This window comes from Podarcis gaigeae (genome assembly GCF_964106915.1).
Source record: "Podarcis gaigeae genome assembly, chromosome: 2".
Classification (NCBI taxonomy): domain Eukaryota; kingdom Metazoa; phylum Chordata; class Lepidosauria; order Squamata; family Lacertidae; genus Podarcis; species Podarcis gaigeae.
In genome coordinates, this window is record NC_139679.1 from 106,681,790 (window position 1) to 106,704,070 (window position 22,281).

The 22,281-nt window shown below is 42.2% G+C and overlaps 1 protein-coding gene across 9 annotated transcripts in view; it reads left to right on the forward strand.

Annotated features, from left to right (window-relative positions):
- IHO1 (interactor of HORMAD1 1) overlaps positions 1 to 22,281 on the forward strand; it is a 48,840-nt gene that overhangs the window by 2,274 nt on the left and 24,285 nt on the right. For 2 of the 9 annotated variants that reach the window (XM_083724297.1, XM_083724303.1), the window contains exons 2-5: positions 1,523 to 1,574; positions 8,281 to 8,349; positions 15,912 to 16,065; positions 19,175 to 19,332. In XM_083724297.1, coding sequence (XP_083580423.1) covers positions 1,523 to 1,574; positions 8,281 to 8,349; positions 15,912 to 16,065; positions 19,175 to 19,332 — 433 coding nt within the window. Of the gene's footprint in view, positions 1 to 1,046; positions 1,434 to 1,522; positions 1,575 to 5,607; positions 5,700 to 5,815; positions 5,964 to 6,106; positions 6,131 to 6,667; positions 6,787 to 7,401; positions 7,419 to 8,280; positions 8,350 to 15,911; positions 16,066 to 19,174; positions 19,333 to 22,281 lie in introns of those variants that run through there. The other 7 variants (XM_083724299.1, XM_083724298.1, XM_083724300.1 and 4 more) reach the window with 7 other exon arrangements.

Sequence of the window (22,281 nt, forward strand, 5' to 3'; positions counted from 1 at the left end):
CAGTACCTTTGAAAGGGGTTTACTTAATAGAAATCAAATACCAATAGGTGAAGTGTGTTAACCAATCACTTAAATAAATAGTCACAACTTTAAAATGGCACTTTGGCTTGGCACTGAGATTTGATCTTCAGCAGACATTGTCGTATGACAACTTGTATTCAAACTTATTTCTATAATGATGAGGGATAAAACATTTGCTAGGTTCTGATCTATCTTATCTGTCTGTCTGTCTGTCTGTCTGTCTGCCTATCTCTCTCCATACAGCTGTGTGCCATAGTGGAACATATGTTCTTTGAGATGGACTAGGATTACGATACAGTTACGTGTGCCACTAAAACACATCCTCATGAATGTCTGTAGTACGGCATCTTGTCACACAGCTATACTCATTGGATCTGCCTTAAGAGTGTGAATTTAGGACCAAATAAGCATTTTATATGGTCAAAATCAGGCTTCCTCAACCTCAGCCCTCCAGATGTTTTTGGCCTACCAACACCCATGATCCCTAGCTAGCAGGACCAGTGGTCAGGGATGATGGGAATCGTAGTCTCAGAACATCTGGAGGGCCGAGGTTGAGGAAGCCTGGTCAAGATCCTTACCCACCATAGCCATTGTAGGAGAGAAGATGAATGGATTTATGAAATAGTAACTTTAAATATTGGCGTTTCCGTGCGCTGCTCTGGTTCGCCAGAAGCGGCTTAGTTATGCTGGCCACATGACCCGGAAGCTGTACACTGGCTCCTTTGGCCAATAAAGCGAGATGAGCGCCGCAACCCCAGAGTCGGTCACGACTAGACCTAATGGTCCCTTTACCTTTACCTTAACTTTAAATATTAAAGTTATGGCTTTTATGCCAGGTTGAACATCAACCTCTTTAAGTGCCCAGAAAAACTATGTGTTTTTGTAGAAGTTTTTGTAAAAAAGGTGCTGGAAGGTGCTTAAGAACATCCACTAAATAGGAGACCAGTTGCTTTCAGGCACCTTCATTGCTTGTTAATAGATTAAAGGCTTCTTGTGTCTCACTACAGAGGCAAAAAAAAATCCACTTCCTTCAGATATATACTTGAAGACAGTGCTTGACAATAGCCCTAAGCTCTGTGCTGTGAAGGAGAGAAACTAGAGAGTGTAACAATGAGGTTAGCTGTCATAGATGGCTATGAAGGGAAATGTCCTTCTTTAATGAAATGTTACCTTTTTGCACAGAAGCCCACGGAAAATATCAAATCTCATTTTCTGAGCCCCAGAGATCCAGCCAGCAATCAGCACAAAACTGAATCTCCACAGCCACTTCTGAATCAGGGAACATTCTGTGTAATAGCAGAAAATAACGCAACAAACTGGTGCCAAATCTCACTGAAATTGTACAGTGCCAAAGCAACTCATTATTTCTTAACGTGTATGGAAATGTCTTCAATAGGAGCCAATGAAGCCTTGTAAGAATAGCATGGATTTTTGTCATAGTCTGTGGGATGGTGATAAAATAATTTAATAGAATAATTTAATAGAATTTTTTGTTGCGCAGATGGCCAAAGAGAAGAATCCCACAAAGAAAGGGCAAGAGAACAACGAAGCAGGTATGCAGCATTTAGTGCCTACATTGGTTGGTTGGTTGGCATCCGTCTGTATCAGGAGACTATGGAGGAGTGTGCCTTGGAGGGTATGCACTGATAAAAGCATGAAATCCATTATCCGGCATAGATTTTGACTTGTTGAGAATCTACTTTCGAAGTCATTTTAAAAATGCAGTTATAAAAATACATTTTCATATTTCACGGTGGCAAAGGAAGGCTTCATTATTTGCAAGTCAGAAGCCAGAGGGGGGGCTCTCCAAGCACAATTATACTTGGTAAGGGGATATGCTTGTGTTATGCATGGATCTGTATCTTTCACCATGATTCTTAGGCCCTATTCCAACTGTGCCATATGGTTAGCCTGTGTCTCAATATACTCTCAAACTCTGTTTCTTTCAGTATGTGTATTATTTGCTGGCATGTACATAATTTGCACCTGTCCTGAAATATATTTAGCAGATGATTAACAGAATATTTCACACACACACAATATGTGTGGATATGGTGGAAATGTATTCTTGAAGGTAAAGCAGTCAAATGGACTCACAGGATCAGTATGCACAGCATAGCAACTGTGGTCTAAAGTGAGCAATGGCAGCATCAATTTCCTATATTATTTAGTATCTCTACTGAGAGGTATTTTTAAGCCTACTTCCTTTTTAACTCTACCAAACCCGGGGGCAGCAGCCAGCAGGAAGAGCCCAGAGTTGAACATAAAACTGATCTTTTTTCACCTGAGTGTCTTAACTCAGCTCAGCTCAAAATATAATTGGGATGTTAAAAAAAACAACCCTGTGGCGGGAATGTACTTTCTCTTTCATGTTGTATCCTTCTACTTTAACAATACTGTATTGGCATTCACATGTAAAAGCTGAAACAGAGCATACCATCTCTTCAGTTTGCACAGGTTGGCATTATGGTGTACTGGCTATATACCCGGTACCATCATACTCAAGAAATAACTGTATTGAAAAAGGAAATGAAAAATAAAAGAAATTACTGTATCTAGTAATAGTAACACTGACTTTTTATTTTTTTGGGGGGTGGGATCATTACAAAGGGAAAAAACAGATAAATATTATTACTCCCTTTTCAACTCTTTAGCAGGATATTGAAACAATGAATAGTTAACAAGTCATTACATCTGCATAACCAACGCTGATAAACTTTCCCTTGGAGAATATGTAGCTCATGGATTATTTACCCAGTTGTTGTGATGGGAAAATTTAGCTCCCTCTAATTTCCTCAGTAAGTGAAATTCCCATGGTGTTTATATATTACAAACATTGGTTTTGCTTGCATATTTGCATGCCCTTCTGACAGCAGGAAAAAACCGGAAAGTCTTACCACCCCAAGGCTAAAGTAAATCATTGATTGCATAAATTACAAGCCTACAATGGGTAAAGCTTTCACTTTACTCTCTGCAAAGTCAGTATGAATCCTACAATTCTTGTGCCCAGTACAGTAGAGATAGTGACTAAAGTTCTTCAGGCTGCAATCCAAAATACAGGTAACTAAGTGCTACTGAAATCCGTGGGAGCGAAGTTCTAGGGAAAACTTGAACAAGATCAGACTCAGGCCTGGCTCACCCATGAGACAGGCTGAGGCAACTGCCTCAGGCGGCCGGATCCATGGGGATAGCAGATCTGACCTCCAATATATGCATTGCCTGCTGCTACTGCAGTAGTGGCAATGGCTTTGGCACACTCCTTGGAGGCTGGATCTGTCTCTTTCTCAGCGCCCCCCACCAATGCCGCCTCTACAGCAATGTCTTGGTCTCCCTCCCACTCCCAGGGAGGAAATGGTGGGGGCTGCCCTCTGGGGTCTGGGCTCTGTGGCCACTCAGCTTGATTCTGACCTGGCTCCTTCCCCCCAACCACCCTCAATGACCTTTGATTCGCATTTCAGCTGTTGGGTAAGGTTGCTTTGATTCCCCTCCACCTTGTTCCTGGTGTAGATCTTCACTCACCCCCTCTTCCCTGGCCAGTGGATGTGAGCGCCATGTTGTGGTTTGCCTCAAGTGCCAAAAGGTCTTGGGCCAGCGCAGATCAGGCTGTATGCAAAAGAACAAAAAACTTATCAAAACTTAAGACACCACACTGCATCACTTCAAGATTGATTTGGAATTTGTATTTTACACTTCACTAGGAGAAAAAATGCCATTTGCCTACAGGCAAATCAATGGAGCACAAGAATGCTGGATATGGATTGAGTGAAGGTCCATGGGGCAATTTAACTAGACTGAACTTTGCCCTTTTCCAATATGGTGTGGAAAAATATGCTATAGCTTCTTCTGTCTTTATATCTTTTAAAGGAAGCCAGTTTGCACAACCTGTTTTGAGGGAATGTTTCAGACTCCTATCTGTTGGAATGAGATTTCCTACCTTGATTTTGTTCTTTATGGGATAAACAGAGGTTAGTAAATGGGGAGATTGCAAGCATATGTTCCCCCCACTTTCACCCAGTGAGAAGCAAGCTCAAAGCCACGTCTTAATTTTTGGAATAGCAGGGGCTGCCTGCCAAAACTCACTTTATTTCGCACACCTTTGTTCTGCCCTTTGTCGGGGCTTACTGCAAAGTGCTTTGTGTAACATAAAGGAAAAAAGAATGGGAATCCTGAATCACAGGGGCTAGGATTAATGGAATGGCTCATTAGGAACCTAACAATGTCATCCTATCCCCAATTTATGCTTGCTGGGTAAAGTAGGATTGCTCCCAAATCCCCATTCACACTGGCAATCAAAAAGGACACTTTTTGCAACAACTCTTCTGTTTGCGGGACACTGACAGTGCCAGGGGGGATATGGGTCGATGAAGGGCATGTTGATGGAGGAGCAGGAATCAGGATCCTATGCTTGGGTCAGATCTGCTCACACCCAGTTTGAATAATATTATGTCTGTATCTTTTTGAATTAGCCACTTTTTATCTCCTGAATCAGGCGTTTCTGCCCTTTGAGAGCACTTTGCTCTGCCCCCATTTCTTTAATGACCACACAAGTGTCAGCTTTTTGGGGGTGACTTTGCATAAAAATTATGTGGACCGCTTAGTTAAGCTACAGACTTTCATTTGTGTTCTAGCAGTTTAACTGACATGGGTTCCCCCCCCCCAAAAAAAAATATATTGGAATTTCGTGAGGTGTTGAAAAGCCTATTAGAAATTTCCTAGCCTCTCCCTCAATTCCAAGGATTGCAAGTTGAGAGAATGAGTATTAAACCAGCTTTGAAGCAACCTAACAGGTTTCACCTCTTTCTCTCTGACTTTCAGGGTGTAAGCTTACATACCCCAACCTGAGACTCAAATACATTATTATTGTTATTATCGTTATCATCAATATAATACTTCACATGAACTTTTAAGAGACTGTTCAGAGCTAGGCAACGGGCAAATGTAACTTTTGATGTACATTTATATGCACTGACTTAACAATTGTGATTTTTGTTCCCTGGTGACTTGGCTACCATTTCTTTATACAGAAAAACTGGATTGCTGAGGTCTTAATATTCGGAGTAATGGGATTTCCAAGAGTGTTTTTTCAGGGGATGAAGAGTGCTGAGATCTCTTGAAACAGCAACTGAATGTTGTGAGGGGTTTGGATCTTCCCGAGTGGAATTTCTCTTGAGGAGAAATCTGATTTATTTTTTTAAACAGTTTAAAATAATGATGATGATGATGATGATGATGAAATGTCGGTACACATAACCCAAGTCTGTGGTGATTCAATATTCCTGAGGCTCTGAAAAGACGGGTGAGATTAGGAAAAACAAGATTGCCCGCTCCCAAATGGGGAGTTCCGGCTGTGAAGGGAAGGTGGAAACGAGATGAGGACGTTTCTTGTGAGGGAAGCGATAACATTAATTCGGTCAAGGAACTAAAATACTTATTTTTATTGTGGCGCTGCCTCTCTTGGGGGGGGAGGTGTGGCGAAGAGACTAGTTGTGCGGGCCTTGTGCGATATGCTTTGCGCGTGGACCACCCTTAAAACTTTATAAATATATATAGCGAGGATCCCTCGCTGCGTGAGGGAGAACCGTGAGGGAGCCTCTGGAGGCGCTTCGCCTGAGGAAGAGCGTCAGGCGCCTCTCGCGCGCTGCGCGCCCACTAAGCCAGGGAAGGCGGAAGAAAGAAAGGTCTGCTGAAAGAAAGGAGCAGGAGGCACGCTAGGTTTACAGTTTAAACCAATGCCTGCATGTCAGCTCTGCACACCCAGGGACATTTCTCAAAGGGGAGGAGGAGCTGCATCAGCAGCCCAACCCCAAGAGGGGAGAACTGGTCTCGCCTCAAGTCCCTTTTCGTTTTACATTGGCATTTGGGGGCGGAAGGGAAGGGATGCGGCAGGTTGCAAATCATGCAGAGGCAGCAATGGTTCTTCCAATACCTTAAGCGCCTTTCAGGCACGAGTGACTTTGTAACAGTAGACGGAGTGTGTGGGGTATGAACCGTTCAGGGCGTCAAAAATAAAAATAAAAACGTCAAAGCGACGCCAATGGGACCTGCCACAAAATGGTGTTTTCTGACCACCAGCCCGACAGCAGCGTCCTGTGGCCATCTAAGCATCGATGCATTACTGTATTTTAATATTTTGTTGCAAGCCGCCCAGAGTGGGCGGGGTATAAATAAATAAATAAATAAATAATAATAAATAGTATCATTTTTTTTGCGAGGGGTGTTTTGCCCCTTAGTTTTTCCTTGTGGGGGTATTTTCCAAAGATGCTGATACATGGGCATAGCCAGGATTTTTGTTTGGGAGGGCAGGCCTTTTGTTAAGGGAGGTGCAGAACCTCAGTTAGCTATGTCATTTTCTTGATTTGTATTGATTTAGGTGGGGCAACTGCCCCCCTGTCCCCCCCCCGCTATGCCCATGTTCTGATGTTGTCTTCCCCCCCAAGCATGCTGCTATCAAGCTCCCTCTTTCCTCTCCTTTTGTCAGCACTGTTTTGCCAGGGACACAATTTGCTATTGTAATAGTAACATGGGCCATAACTGAGCCCTGATTTTTCTGTGTGCATGCTAAGCATGTTTCACACATTTTTTCAAGAGGCATGTTTTTCAAATCCAAATTTCTTTTTTCTTTTTCAAATATACGTTTCTATTCCAGGGCTTTTCATCTACCCCAGTTGGAGGAACTTGACACACCATATATTTAAAGCACATTCCCACCCCCAAGAATCCTGGGAACAGGAGTTTAAGGTGCTTGGAACTGTAGCTCTGTGAGGGGTAAACTGTAGTGTATTGTGTATACAGTCATACCTCATGTTACGTTTGCTTCATGATACGTTTTTTCAGGTTGTGTCCCACGGCGACCTGGAAGTACCGGAAAGGGTTACTTCTGGGTTTCGCCGCTCACGTATGTGCAGACTGGCAAAATGATGTCACGCGCATGCGCAGAAGCAGCGAATCGCAACCCGTGCGCGCACAGACGCGCCGCTGCGGGTTGCGTTCTATTCATGTTGCGAACGGGCCTCCGGAATGGATCCCATCCGCAACCAGAGGTACCACTGTAAATGTGTTTTATATGTATTGTTTGTTGCTTTGTACCTGCCCTCAATCACTTTTCCACCCTCCAATACCCTTCTTTGGTAGTGGCGCCCTCCCTCTGGAATGCCTTCCCTTCAGATGTCAAGGAAATAAAAAACTATCTGACCTTTAGAAGACATCTGAAGGCAGCCCTGTTTAGGGAATTTTTTAAAGGATTGATGTTTTTGTTATGTTTTAGATGTAAGCCACCCAGAGCGGCTGGGGAAACTCAGTCAGATGGGCAGGGTATAAATGTAACAACAACAACAACAACAACAACATCAACAACAACAACAACAACAACATCTTAAAAAGAAGAAGCCAGGAAATGAGTAACAGCATCATAAATTTCTATTTGTTAGAAAAAGTTGATACTGAGGTCTCTCACAAGAATAGTATTTGACTTGCATAAGGCTTGTGCAAGAGTAATTAAGAGGCCTTCCACAAGAGCTCTTTTATTATTTTTTAAAACAACAGCAGCAGAAATCCTGATATATGGATTGTGATTACAGTTTCCTTGGTAACCCCACATATTTATTGTGTGGTGATCATGAGAGAATTGCTCTTCCAAATTGAGGGTGCCTTCAGCATGTAGAAATCAGTGGAAATAGATGTCTTTCATTTGGTTTTGGGGACCTCCAGAAATAAAATGGCTTGTAGGTTGTGCTCAGCTGAAGAACAAAGAGGATCAGATATGGTGACAGAGACCACTCATCAAAATGTCACACCGTACATGTGACAAACTGCCCTCCAAAAAAACCCCAAAAGAAAAACGACAATTTCCAATGTATAATGGGCTATTTTTACATATGGGATTTTCTGTGGGAAGTGAAAAATCTAGTTTACATGTAAACAAACATCTATGGGCTGGCATTCTGATGAAGGTGACTTCATCTTGAAGCACCCTGTATTTCACTCCTGTTGATTTTTAATGCTGAGTGGCACTAGAATCTTGACAATAACAACAAAGCCAAAGCAATATATTTGCCTGGGTAGTATCCATTCTTGAAGCAAGGTGTTCAGCAATTTACTTGGAGATTGTGTCTTGTTTTAGGGTAGTTTCTTCCACTGCCTAGCTTTCATGGCAGTCGTGGGGGAAACAGCTGCTAAAATTGATGCCTTGCTGAAACGGTGTATGAGAAGAATAATGTACCACACTGCAACATTCACATATTTCTCTTTATGTTTTAACAGGCAAGCCTGGGAAATGAATCCAAATCTCTGGAATGTCAAAGAGATGTTTAGCACTCCTATAAAGATGGGGTAAGCAGGTTATTGCTGCCATTGTTATAGTAGCATTCTTTTTTTTAAATAATATTTATTAAATGTTTTTTAATTACAACACAAAAAACAAAGCATACAAAAATATCATATTTTATAGCATATTTTCTTATCCTTTTTGGACTTCCTCACATCTCCCGCTCCTTCGTTCCAAAGTTATAAAAATTAGTTCAGCAATTTATCACCTTGTCCCCACCTTAGATTCTAGTTTTCCAATATTATGTCTTAAATTTTAGATATATTCATTTCACTCTTTAAGACATTTGGCTTAGCCTAATCATTATCTAAAAAATTGATTTTTCCATAAATTTAACTTATCTTCATAATTCACTTCATCTAATTCAGTGGTGCCAAATTGTTTATGATCAAGCATCCTCCTTAACATTCATACAGTTTACAATATTTTTGCAAATAGTCCTTAAATTTCTTCCAGTCTTCTTCTATCCTCTCCTCTCCCAGGTCTCGGATTCTGCCAGTCATCTCGGCCAGTTCCATGTAGTCTATCAGTTGCGTCTGCCATTCTTCCAGTGTGGGTAGATCTTGGGTTTTCCAGTATTTAGCGATGAGTATCCTTGCTGCCGTTGTTGCGTACAGAAAGAAAGTTCAGTCCTTCTTTGTCACCCTCTGACCGACAATGCCCAAAAGGAAGGCCTCTGGTTTCTTAAGAAAGGTATACTTAAATACCTTTTTCAGCTCATTATATATCGTTTCCCAAAAGGCCTTCACTTTAGGACAGGTCCACCAGAGGTGAAAGAATGTTCCTTCATTCTCTTTGCATTTCCAACATTTATTATCAGACAAATGGTATATTTTTGCACGTTTGACTGGGGTCATGTACCACCTATATATCATTTTCATAACATTTTCTTTCAAAGCATTACATGCAGTGAAATTCAACCCAGTGGTCCACAACCTTTCCCAGTCCTCAAACATTATATTGTGCCCAATATCCTGTGCCCATTTTATCATAGCCGATTTGACCGCTTCATCTTGTGTGCTCCATTTTAACAGCAAGTTATACATTCTTGAAAGTACCTTGGTCCTAGGTTCTAATAGTTCTGTTTCCAACTTTGATTTCTCCACCTGGAACCCTAACTTTTTGTCATTTTAAAAAACTTCTTTAATCTGAGCGTAATGTAACCAATCTCGCACTTTATCCTTCATTTTCTCCAAACTCTGCAATTTCCAATTGTCTCCGTCTTTTTCTAATATTTCCCAATATTTTGGCCATTTGGCCTCCATATTGAGTCTTTGCCCTGCCAGACCTAAGGTTGTATTATGAGTCAGCAGCTTTCTGCTGGCTAAAAGACTGGCTACTTCTCGAAGACACTAACGTATTGGATTTGGAAGGTTTTAACAATGCTTTTGGTTGGCATGCATATCTATGGTATGACAAGGTTAAGATCAATAAGGCCTTTAAGAACCATATTGTCAGAAAAGCAGTGTTTAATGTCTGGACAAAATATAAAGACTTATTGGAAAATAAAACTCCAAGGTGGCTCTCACCTTTGGAAGCTAAGGCCCGTTATAGTAGCATTCTTGTGTCGTTATCGTTGACAGTGCATAAATTCCAACCATGGGTTCCGATTCTGGTTTTGACGCTATAACCAACCCTAACTGTAGTTTGGGCTTATAAAGCCTTAAACGGCTCAGGACTGCAATACATCAAGGAGCTCCTCTCTCCATATGAACCTACCTGGACCCTGAGATAATCATCTGAGGCCCCCTTCTTCATGCATCTCCTCCCATGAGAGGTCTGCAGGGTGGCAGCACAAGAACAGGTCTTTTCTGATGTGGCTCCTCATTTGTGGAATACTCTCCCCAGGGAAGTCTGGCGCCTTCATTATGCGCCTTCCTCATCAACCAGGCCTTTGGTTGATTAACATGTTATACGCCTATTAAATGCGTTTGGGGGGGTTATTGGTTTGTTATCAGTTTTTTATTACAGTGGTACCTTTGGTTAAGTACTTAATTCGTTCCAGAGGGCCGTACTTAACCTGACACTATTCTTAACCTGAAGCAGCACTTTAGCTAATGGGGTCTCCTGCTGCTGCTGCTGCTGCTGCTGCTGCGCCGCCGGAGCCCAATTTCTGTTCTTATCCTGAAGCAAAGTTCTTAACCTGAAGCACTATTTCTGGGTTAGTAGAGTGTGTAACCTGAAGCGTATGTAACCTGAAGCATATGTAACCCAAGGTACCACTGTATTGTTTTTATCAGGTATGTTGTGCTTTTATATTATATTTTTATGTTGTGAACCGCCCCGAGATCTGCAGATGAAGGGCAGTATACAAGTTGTAATAATAATAATAATAAGAAGAAGAAGAAGTCAGTGGCATGCTGGGGATCATAGAATTGTATAGTTGGAAGGGACCCCAGAGTCATCTAGTCCAATTCCTGCAATGCAGGAATCTCAACTAAAGCATCTGTGACAGATGGCCATTTAACCGCTGCTTGAAAACCTTTGAATGAATGAGAGTCCACAACCTCCCAATGGAGTCTGTCCCGCTTTCGAACAGCTATAATAGGAATATTACTACTACTACTACTAATAAGTACTAATAACTACTAATAAGAACCCACCTGACTGGGTTCTTCCTGATGTTTAGTCGGAATCTCCTTTCTTGTAACTTGAAGCCATTGGGTCGAGTCCTATTCTCTAGAGCAGGAGAAAAAAAGATAAAGAAATCTCCACATAGAAGAGCTCCTGCTGTGTCTTCGAGTATGATTTTTGAACATTACACTGCTCAGAGCACTTATTTGTGCATATCAGAGCTATTTCATAATGTGCAGATTAGCTCTTAGTGATCTGGACAGCCTAGTGTCCTTGCTTTTAGAGAAATAAGGAATTGCTGCCTCTGTGAATTGGCTCGAAAAGCATTTCATTAGTCTAAATTAGAATTTACAATGCAATGCATGATTATGCAATCTGAAGCCCACGACCTTGTGATTTTTAAAAAAGGCATCTCTAGAAGTAGGGCAGACTGCATTTATATGGTTGATATGAGTAGTATTTAAGGTGACATGCAAATACATCCATCAAATGGAAGGTGATGCATAATTTGTTACTTTTTCTGAAAATGTCTGATCTTATATCATGCTACAAGAACACAGACATGGTAATATATTTTAATTTTACTTGAGGGGGAATATTAAAATGTGCGGAAGATACTGTTTTACCGCCAGATTAAATTATTCTAGGCCTTGCGAACATTTTATCTCTGTAATTTCCCTTGTGCTGTTTACAGTACAAAGCTTATTATGTGAAAAGGGCCTCTCTAGTCATGATGAAGACAGTGCTGAAATGAATCATGATGCTCAGAATACAATTTACTCATTATACAACTGTGGAGCTTATTCTACTGCATTTATGAGCTTGCTTATAAGTTTTTCATTTAAGAAGTAACAGAAGAATAGGTTCTGCATCTAGGATGTAGCAAAATACCCAGTGTTTTTCCTGTTGTAGACATCGAGAGAAAGCAGCGGCAGGGCAATTTGTAAAAGTGAGGGGAGCAAAGTAGACCCATTTCACAAACAGATTAATCCCCTGTGTAACACCAGCACAGCCACGTGACCAATTTGGCCCACTGAGCATATGCTCTCTAAATTAACCTTCTAAAACTGTCACAAAAATTTACCAGTGTACACACTAAATCCTCTGCTCTTGTGCTTTGCTATGATGGCGGATGAGGAGGAGGATTAAAACAAGAAAATAAATTAATAATTTATCTGCCAATTAAGGGAAATGTACTCACGTCAGGCAGGCAAGTTAATAGGATTTTGTAAGGCAGAAGGAGTCAACAAAGCCAACATGGAGAACAGTGTGATTAATTTTCTCTGGCATGATTTACCATTTATTTAAACACATGCTGCTTAATTGTGTTACCATCTAGTAGTTTTCAAGGTCTGTTTTTTTTTAAACGAGGCTTACTAGATTCATATCTAAATCAATTTTAATGTTTTCTCCCAGTGTAAGGATACCACAGTTATATAGGAAGACTCACAAGGGGGCATCAGAACCTATGGCCCTCCAGATGTTGCTGGACTCCAACTCCCATAAGCCACAGCTAATATAGCCAGTAGTCAGGGGTGATGGGAGTTGTAGTCCAGCAGTATCGGGAGGGCCACAGGTTCCTCACCCCTGATTTAAATACAGTGGTACCTTGGGTTAAGAACTTAATTCGTTCTGGAGGTCCGTTCTTAACTCGAAACTGTTCTTAACCTGAGGTACTATTTCTGGGTCTGTAACCTGAAGCGTATGTAACCTGAAGCGTATGTAACCTGAGGTACCACTGTACTGTATGATGCCCTCAGGAAGAATCTGCTCCCTCCCTATCTTTCCCCACCACTTTTAAAAATAAATAGTTATTTGAATCAGGTAAACACATATGACATAAGTTAGCTTGTTCACACTAACATCATCATGGGAGTCAATCAGAGGATGACATGCAGGATGGATGTGGAGTAATGTGTGGTGATTAGGGCAGAGAGTTAAACTTCAGGTCAGGTCCAGTCCTGTGATACAACTTGGTGAGAGCACTGCCTGTTGTTGTTTTTTATCATGTAGGCAGTGATTGCAGAAACACCATTCCAAGGCTAGAAAAGGGTCTCAATGACAGAGGATGGAAACGTGAAAAGTGCTAGCAGGGATGCTAGTGCCTGAACCACAGATGGTATCAGAGGAGGCCAGATCTCCCCCAGGCAAATAAATTGCCCTCTCCGCTGTCCCCTATTGCTGGACTTTTGTGCTTGCAGCTTACTACAAAGGAAGATACTTTTTCACATACTGAGAGCCTGTGTGGTGTCGTGTTTGGAGAGTTGGGTTAAGACCTGAAGCTTGCTGGGTGACCTTGCACCAGCCTCTGCCTCTCAGTCTAACCTACCTCAAAGGGTTGTTGTGGGGATTAAAAGAGGACAGGGAGAGCAATGTATGCTGCCTTGAGCTCTTTGGAGAAAGAAGTGTGATATACAAGAAATAAATAAATTTAGAAAGGTGTGTTCCATATGGGATAATGTTAGCCCTAAAAACCTGGTGTGTTTTTTTTTGGGGGGGGACGACGTAGTGGTGCTGTCAATTTAGGACTTTGAGGCAACTGTCCAAGGTTCCACTCAGCAGAATTAGCAAAGTTAATTGCACTAATATAGCTCTGAATGTACAAATCTAAGGCTTTTTCTCTCATCAAATCCCTATTCCTGAAGCCCCAGTAGAACATTCCTCATCAACAAGAGTTGCTGCTTCATCAGGGATAGAGGTGGGATAGCACTGTACATAGGAGATTGCTGGATCAGGCCAGTAGCCCATCTAGTCCAGCATTCTGTCCTCACAGTGGCCAGCCGGATGCCTGTGGGAAGCCTGCAATCAGGACATGAGCACAACAACACATTCCTCTCTCGTATGTTTTTCAGCAACTGGTATTCAGAAGCATACAGCCTCCAACCTTTGCATATAAAAACTGTTCTGCTCCCTTCACTAGCCCTCAGGGTGACCTAAGGAAAAAGAAATCTGGGGCGGCGAGTAAAAGGTCAGGCTACTTTAAAACCAAGTGTCAGTTTAGTTCAGCAGTCTGTCACTAACAGCAGCCAGGTGCCTCCAGAATCTCATAGGCAGGTGATGGCCTCTTTGTTGGAACAGAATATGTAGTTCTGGCATACTGCATTGAAAAAGGCTGACCCATACTGTATGTTAAAACCACACTGATTAAATGACTTGGGAAGAATTTTTATGTGAATCCATTGTGACTTTTATCAAATATCAATTTCCATTACTAATGTAGGATGGAGGGAAAGTGCACAGTTGTAGGTGGTATTCAATCCCTTTTTAGATGTAATTTGTGCACAGCATACAGCTTTGTCTGCATCTGGTACACAGCTGAGTTCATAGTCTGATGTTATTATATTTAAAACAACATTTGCATATTTATTGCATTTCTGCAGTCATATGCTTCCCAGTCATTTTTCTGATGTGTCAGTACTCCTGTTCCAACATGGCTGGCATCCTATAAATAGCAAAGATTAAAAGCAAAAGCGCTGTTTTGTTGGAATAGGGCCTCTGACATCAAATAAGCATGTCGGTGTTTGAGCTGCGACAGAAAAGCACGATCTGAAAGGATGAAAAGGGAGTGATCTGGCAAGCCTAGTAGAAATCAATCCTCAAAATGTTCTCTAAACTAGGGGATAGCTAAGGACACAGAAGTAAAAGAAGAAACTTACTTTTTAAACATGTAGATTTAAATGAATGGCTTTGTTACATGCAGTATGTTAGGGTTCTAAACACACCAAAGGCTCATACCATGGGTCTTCAAAGAATTCTGATGACTTTGAAGAAGTTGCAGAGAGAAAACAGTTTTGTATGTGTTAAGTTGTGGGTGAACATATCAGACGGCACAGTGATTCTTCAAACAGCTCTTGTTTATTCACAGGCCAGAACAGAACTGAACTGAAGGGTTCAGTCAGCCTGCTTATATAGAGCTCCACTACAACGTAACTGTAACAATTTTCTAAAACTATCCAATCACTGAACGTCACTTTCGATCCCTTATTTTTATAACTATCTACATTGTCCCCTACTGGCCCAGGGTGAGAACTTCAGTACATAACAGTATGAGCTACCTGATACTGGGGTTCAGAGGATGCAAAGATTCAGCTTTACTCATTCTTGCTCCGTTGAGGAAGCATAATACTGCTGCTGACGTTAGCTCAGTCCAGGACTAGGACTAGCCCTCTCTAGGATGATTGACAGAGTAGCGACATAGACCCCATCTGCCCTATCCATTTAAAGCTATATCATACCACTTTAACCAGTCACATCTTCCCCCAAAGAATTCTAGGAACTCTAGTTAGTTAAGGGTGCCAGTAGTTGTTAGGAGACCCCTATTCTCAGTAAGTCACAATTCCCAGAGCAGTTTGACAGAATCCCTTTTCCCAGGGAATTCTGGGGATTTCAGCATCCCCCAGTTTTCTGACGTTTCACCTATAACCTTTCTACACAACTGTAAGCTCATTTTAAAAATAAATAAGATTTTCAGGATGATGCAGGATTCACTGCCTGTTTCCAAAGTCCTGTCCTTATATAGAATTGTAAAATACAAGTGACCCAAGGCATAAGTAATAACAAAACAATCAGTTACATCAAATTTGCAGCTGCTGCTGAGAACTCTTGAAATATTTTCCACTTCTGTTCATTCTCCTCATGTAATTTCAACCAAAACCTCAGACATTTAAATTTGTTGGATGAGGGGAATGATCAATTGTATTACTAGCAACATAAAAGCATTATTCCTGAATGCCATGAGAAGAATGATACAGACCTTAATCATACTAGGATTCCATGTTTTGTGGTTTTTCTTTCTTTCTGATGAATAGTGGAAGTTCCTCTGCCTCCAAATGAACATTCATCAGGATTGCCAAGCATTTAATACTGTTTTGTTATGGAGTTTAGGCAGCTTGGGGCATGATAAAGAACCAAATATATTTTGGCTGTGCTGTATGTTTTTAATATATTGTCATTACTATTTTTTACACTTGCTTTTTCTGTTTACCTGTTTCAGGCCTAACAAACCATTGAACTGGACCAGTGATTACAGCAGTATGAGTGACTCTCAGTTCCTTTTTGGTTCCCAGTTCTGCCCGGAGAATTCACAGTCAGCATTGACCCCACTTGAATTGAGACAAGACAAAAGTTCACAGCAAAATTCTCAGGATGTGAGTCTGATGTGTAATGTTTCTATACTGGTAATTTTCTGCCTTTGGGGAATTAGTAAAAATTGAACATTATATAGAGTTTGTTATTACATTGCTTCCTGCAGAAGCTCTATGCGGCATATTAACCTCACAACAAATGTGGCTGTGTAACCCATGACAATTTATTTCTAGAACCAATGGAGTCTGAATCTATGTAGTCCACATGCAATCTAGATCTATTGCTTATTTTTTACCCCCTGAAAGACACCTCTTGAGAAACTATTTTCATTCTGAAAATAAAAGCTCATTGCAAATTGATTTTGCTTTACCTCACAATACATCCATCCCCGAAAAAGGGTGCATTTTTAATTGCAGAATAGAGTAATTGCTTTGCAAGACGATCATCAGGCATCCGCACAACATGACCAGTCCAACGAAGTTGATGTTGAAGAATCATTGCTTCAACACTGGTGATCTTTGCTTCTTCTAGTACACTGATATTAGTTCGCCTATCTTCCCAAATGATGTGTAAATTTTTTTGGAGACACCGTTAATGGAATCTTTCGAGGAGTTGGAGATGGCGTTTATAAGTGGTCCATGTTCACAAGCATATAGTAAGGTTGGTAGGATAATAGCTTTGCAAACAAGCATTTTGGTTTTCCTGCGAATGTCCTGGTCCTCAAACACTCTGCTCTTCAATCGGGAGAAAGCTGCCCTCCACCCAAAAACCAATGTCCCCACCATGGAAGGATGTGTGGATCCAGAATTGGCCTCCACAGTCACTTACAGACTCATTGTTAAAACCGTGTTTATGGAAGACAATCTTACTCGGCTATGAGTGATCGCCAAAGAAGAAGAAGAAGAAGAAGGATGACTATATACCAATATCACAATCACTACTTCCTTCATTACCTGGGACACATGCAGGGAGAAAAAGGCATGGAATAACCCAATCAAGAGGAGGGGTTTCAAATGTGGGAGACTGAGTAAGCTGCTTTGGGGTGCAGAACTGTGGCTAGGGCATGCGGACCAAGGAGAAAGAGGAAGGCCTGAAGAGATCCTGATGGGCTGGAAATTTGCTTGAAAGGAAGAAAGGTGTTTCTATACTGGTGTTGGGTTAAAAGTGTAATTGTGTTTTATTATCGGTTTTTGATTATGTGTCTTCTAATGCCTTTGCTAACTTGCTTGTTACTTTTCTACAGGGAACTTGTATTTTGCTGTTTGTTTTGGAACAGATGTCTTGTGGGGTGTGGGGTGTGTGCGGATAGTTAAGAGCTTGGGGAAATAGGCTGTATGTAGAGACCCTTCTAATCCCAGGATCCAGAAAGTGTTGAAATATAAGGCAAGCTAAGTTCTTGATGAGGTGGTCACCTGGGTGATTGGCCATTAAGAGAACAAAGGAAAAGGGCTCTGTGTGAGTTAGCAAAGGGGTGGGGCTCCTCCCTCAACTTGTGGTTAGTTAGAAGGAAAAGGCAGAGTTATTACAGTGATATGAACTAGATGAAAAAGAAGCAAGCTGGAGAGAGGCAGAACAATGTTCGATTTCTGTTTGAATCCAAGGCTATAGGCTCAGGTTGTAAATATGTGTAAATAAACCATATATCATAAAGACACCACAGACAGTCTCAGCTGTGCCTCATTCCTAAACCCTAGGTGAATACCTGGAATCCCTGGAATTTCACACAGCTCAGAGACTGGGGTGGTGTGCAATGCTACAAAATAGTTGCTTCTCTGATACGGCTAGAGGCTACTTCTACACAAAGAAGTAGACTTCTGTAACCATATCCTTAAGTTGATGGGGAATCACATGCAAATATGAGCTTCATTGGGAGGAAGGCCAGGCGTCTCCAGCTAAACCCACTAGTTGGAAGTGTGTGTTGCCATTTTTGTGCTGTTCTGAATAGTGTGCCATTTACAACTCATTCGTCATTTTTCACTGAAATCATGCTTAAATCAGGGTACATCCTCAAGGGTCAAAACCAAAAAAGAAATCTAGAGCTCATCCAAACTTTCTCAACTCTTTCCCTGGGGGAAAAGCTGCTCTTTAGTGCTGAATTGGAGTAAACATCAGTGAGGTTTCTGCAGACTGACGTTTGGTCCAATTAAGTGCTAAATAACACGTTTTCTCTGGGACAACAGTGGGGCAAGCGGAAAACTGCCCAGAGCTGTGCTTTCTAAGTACAGGACAAGCGGAAGTATGGACGAGCCCCTAATGTTCGAGATTCAAAAGTACAATGTGGTCCTTTCTGTTGTCCTGATACTTTTTGCCCCATCTGCACTTTGTAAATGGATTTTCCTACATTTTTGAAGATGAAAGAGAGTAATCCAGCAGGATAGGCTTTCTGCTTAAATTGAAGATCAAGGGAGTGATGTTTCCATTTTCTTCTACAGTGGTTTGGTGGATTAAAAGCAGGCCTTTTCTTCCTGAAATGCCAACAACTCATACGAACATAAGAGCCTGCTAGATCAGCCCAATGGCTCATCTAGTTCATTATCCCGTTCTCACAGTGGCCGGCCGGATGCATATGGCAAGCCCACAAGCTGAGAGCAACAGCACTCTCCTCTCATGTACATGCTTTTTAAAAATGAATTGGTGGTTTAGAAAAAAGGAAGGAAGGAAGGAAGGAAGGAAGGAAGGAAGGAAGGAAGGAAGGAAGGAAGGAAAGATGCTTTACTCAAAGTAGTTCTGCCTGGAGATTCCAAGGGACTGAGTTGAAGATGTTTTGCATCACAAAGCTATACCCCTTGCTTTCCTTTTCATTTTTACTGAATTGTATTTTAACATACCATGTGTTAGCTGCTATGAAATCTTTCTGACTGAACAGTGGAGTAAATCTTTTTGAAACAAATATACTTCTCTGAAAAAGAGGCTCTGTTTCCTAGTGAAAGTGTAGTTGCTATAGCCTGGGTGATGCTTTATCTGTCTTTCTGTTAATGCATGTTAAATAATAATAATAATAATAATAATAATAATAATAATAATAATATAAAAAAAATATTTATATCCCACCCTCCCCAGCAGAAGCCAGGCTCAGGGCGGCTAACAACAATAAAACAGTACAAAAGTACAGCACAAACAACATTCTAAAATCATATTAGCACATGCTGTCTCTCTTTCTCTCAAAAACAGAATGAGCCCAGTATTTTTGCCAAATACCAGTCTAAACCACAGCTCTTTGGAGGGGATGGAAAGGAAAAAGGACCATTTAATTTTCCAGCTGGAAGATTCAAAGGTGTCTTGGAGCAATTTGAAGAGAATAAGAAAAAGATCAAGGAAAAACACGATAAGTAAGCAAACAGCTGTGAAATCAGTTGACTCTTCTTTCTGTTGAATACAATTGTGTATAAGTCCTACAAGATTTCCACCCCCCCATAAATATCATTGCAGCTTGGCTAAGAAACTGTTTAGTAGAGAGGTCTCACTCCCACACCGACAGCTGTTGTTGATTAGTCGTTTAGTCGTGTCCGACTCTTCGTGACCCCATGGGCCAGAGTACGCCAGGCACTCTTGTCTTCCACTGCCTCCCGCAGTTTGGTCAAACTCATGCTGGTAGCTTCGAGAACACTGTCCTACCATCTCGTCCTCTGTCGTCCCCTTCTCCTTGTGCCCTCCATCTTTCCCAACATCAGGGTCTTTTCCAGGGAGTCTTCTCTTCTCATGAGATGGCCAAAGTATTGGAGTCTCAGCTTCAGGATCTGTCCTTCCAGTGAGCACTCAGGGCTGATTTCCTTCAGAATGAATAGGTTTGATCTTCTTGCAGTCCATGGCACTCTCAAGAGTCTCCTCCAGCACCATAATTCAAAAGCATCTATTCTTCGGCGATCAGCCTTCTTTATGGTCCAGCTCTCATTTCCATACATCAGTACTGGGAAAACCATAGCTTTAACTAACGGTATACGGACCTTTGTTGGCAAGGTAATGTCTGCTTTTAAGATGCTGTCTAGGTTTGTCATTGCTTTTCTCCCAAGAAGCAGGCGTCTTTTAATTTCGTGATCATGCAGTGATCATGGAGCCCAAGAAAGTAAAATTTCTCACTGCCTCCATTTCTTCCCCTTCTATTTGCCAGGAGGTGATGGGACCACTGGCCACTGTCTTCGTTTTTTGGATGTTGAGCTTCAAACCATATTTTGTGCTCTCCTCTTTCACCCTCATTAAAAGGTTCTACTGTTAATGCAACTTCACCACCCTCTCTGCAGCAGATCACATTGTGCACCCAGCATGGTGCAGACAGAAAGCCAGGAGTGGTCATGGGCTGATGTGGCTCAAGAGTCAGTCACTGCATCTGGTGGATACCCAGGGGCAGGACCAGCAGAAGGCCTTTAAAGGGTGCCATCCCTGGCTACAGCAGCTCTCTTCTCTTTCCTGTTGCCTGAATTGGTGCTTCCAAATTACTACTATTTTTGGACGGGATCCAATCACATACTGGCAAATTCAGGTTGCACAGTTACATTTGATTGAGAGGTCTTGCTCAGCAAACCCATTTCCCTGAAAGATTGGACTTTTTGCAACAAGTGACAGGAAAACACACTGGAAATTGTGAGGTATCACTTGCTCAATGCAACACCATCTAACCTCCCCCACAAACAAATCAGGGTGAATGCTTCCTAAATAATCAGTGTCATCAAGCCTACCCAAATCAGGATGAGTACTGAATAAGCAGGTTGTCTGAAAGCATTCTCAGTGGAATATGGGTTTGGCTTTCCCTCTGTACATAAAGCATAAAGATTGTGCTGTGTAGGCTACTGCTTTCTGTGTTTGTGCTGCTGGAGGATTTGATCCCCTGGCTACAATGAGCCCTATACATCTGTGTTTGTGTTTGTTTGTGTGTGTGTGTACTTTGATAGCCATTGGTGTCCTCATCTGCTACATGGGCTAGCAGGGATCTGTCTTAAGTTGCCATGTGAGTTTTGAGGATTAGATGGAGCCATTCAGTATATCCAGTCCCTCTGGAAAAATACTGTATTTTTTGCTCCATAAGACGCACTTTTTTACTCTTAAAATCTAAGGGGAAATGTCTGTGCGTCTTATGGAGCGAATGTGGTCCCTGGGGCTGGGGGGACGGACTTGGGCTTCCCCTGCCAGCCCCGACCCGTTCTTTGGGGCTGGGGGGGGGGAGCCAGGCTTCCCCCAGCCCCAGCCCCGGGAAGCAGCGGGAAGGCTGCGCGCAGCCTTTCCGCTGCTCCCCGGCCTGTTCTTTGGCGCTGGCAGTGGGGGAAAGCGCTTTCCCCACCGCCAGCCCCAACAAGCTCCTGAGCAGCTCTGGGGTAGCCCACGAAACCTCCGCAGGGCAGCGGGGAGCCTTCATCCCGCTGCCCTGGGGAGGCTTTGTGCGGCTATCCCTGGCTTTTGCGGGAGGTGGGGGAAGGGACAGAGCAAGGCTCTCTCACTTCCCCCACCTCCCGCAAAAGCCCCCAAGAGCCGCATATTTTTTTTCTTGAATCCCCCCCCCCTTATGGTCAGGTGTGCCTTATGGAGTGAAAAATACTGTGTATATATTGTGGGCATGCCCTAAAACAATGAGAACATAAGAAGAAGAGCCTCCTGGAACAGGCATGTGACCCATCTGGTCCAGCATCTTGTTCTCACAGTGGCCAACCAGATGTCTATGGGAAGCCCATAAGATTCTAAGCAACTGGCATTCAGAGGCATACGACTTCAAACTCTGGAAGTGGAAGGGTGCTAAGGACGATCATTTCCAGAGTGCAGTCGTACCTTGAATCCCAAACGCCCTGGAACTTAGACGTTTTGGCTCCTGAATGCTGCAAACCCGCAAGTGATTGTTCCGGTTTGCAAATGTTCTTTTGGAGCCCGAGGGTCCGACGTGGCTTCCATAGCTTCTGATTGGCTGCAGGAGCTTTTTGCAGCCAATCAGAAGCTGTGATTTGGTTTTCAAACATTTTGGAAGTCAAACAGACTTCTGGAACGGATTCCATTCCACTTCCAAGGTACGACTGTATAGTGATCTTAAACTCAGGGTCATGGGTTTGAGCCCCACATTAGGCAAAAGATTTGTGCATTGCAGGGAGTTGGACTAGATGACCCTTTCAACTCTACAGTTCAATGATAATATGTCCTGCACAGCACCATCCAAACACAAATGTATATTAGTCTGAACAGGGAATTGGCTATATAGCAGGTCCTCTCAAGGGAAAAATGAGAGTGTACAATGTTTGCCTTCGCCTAATAGGCATTAACTTTCCATCTGCTCTTTGTCAGGAGGAGAGGAGTCTGTCTTG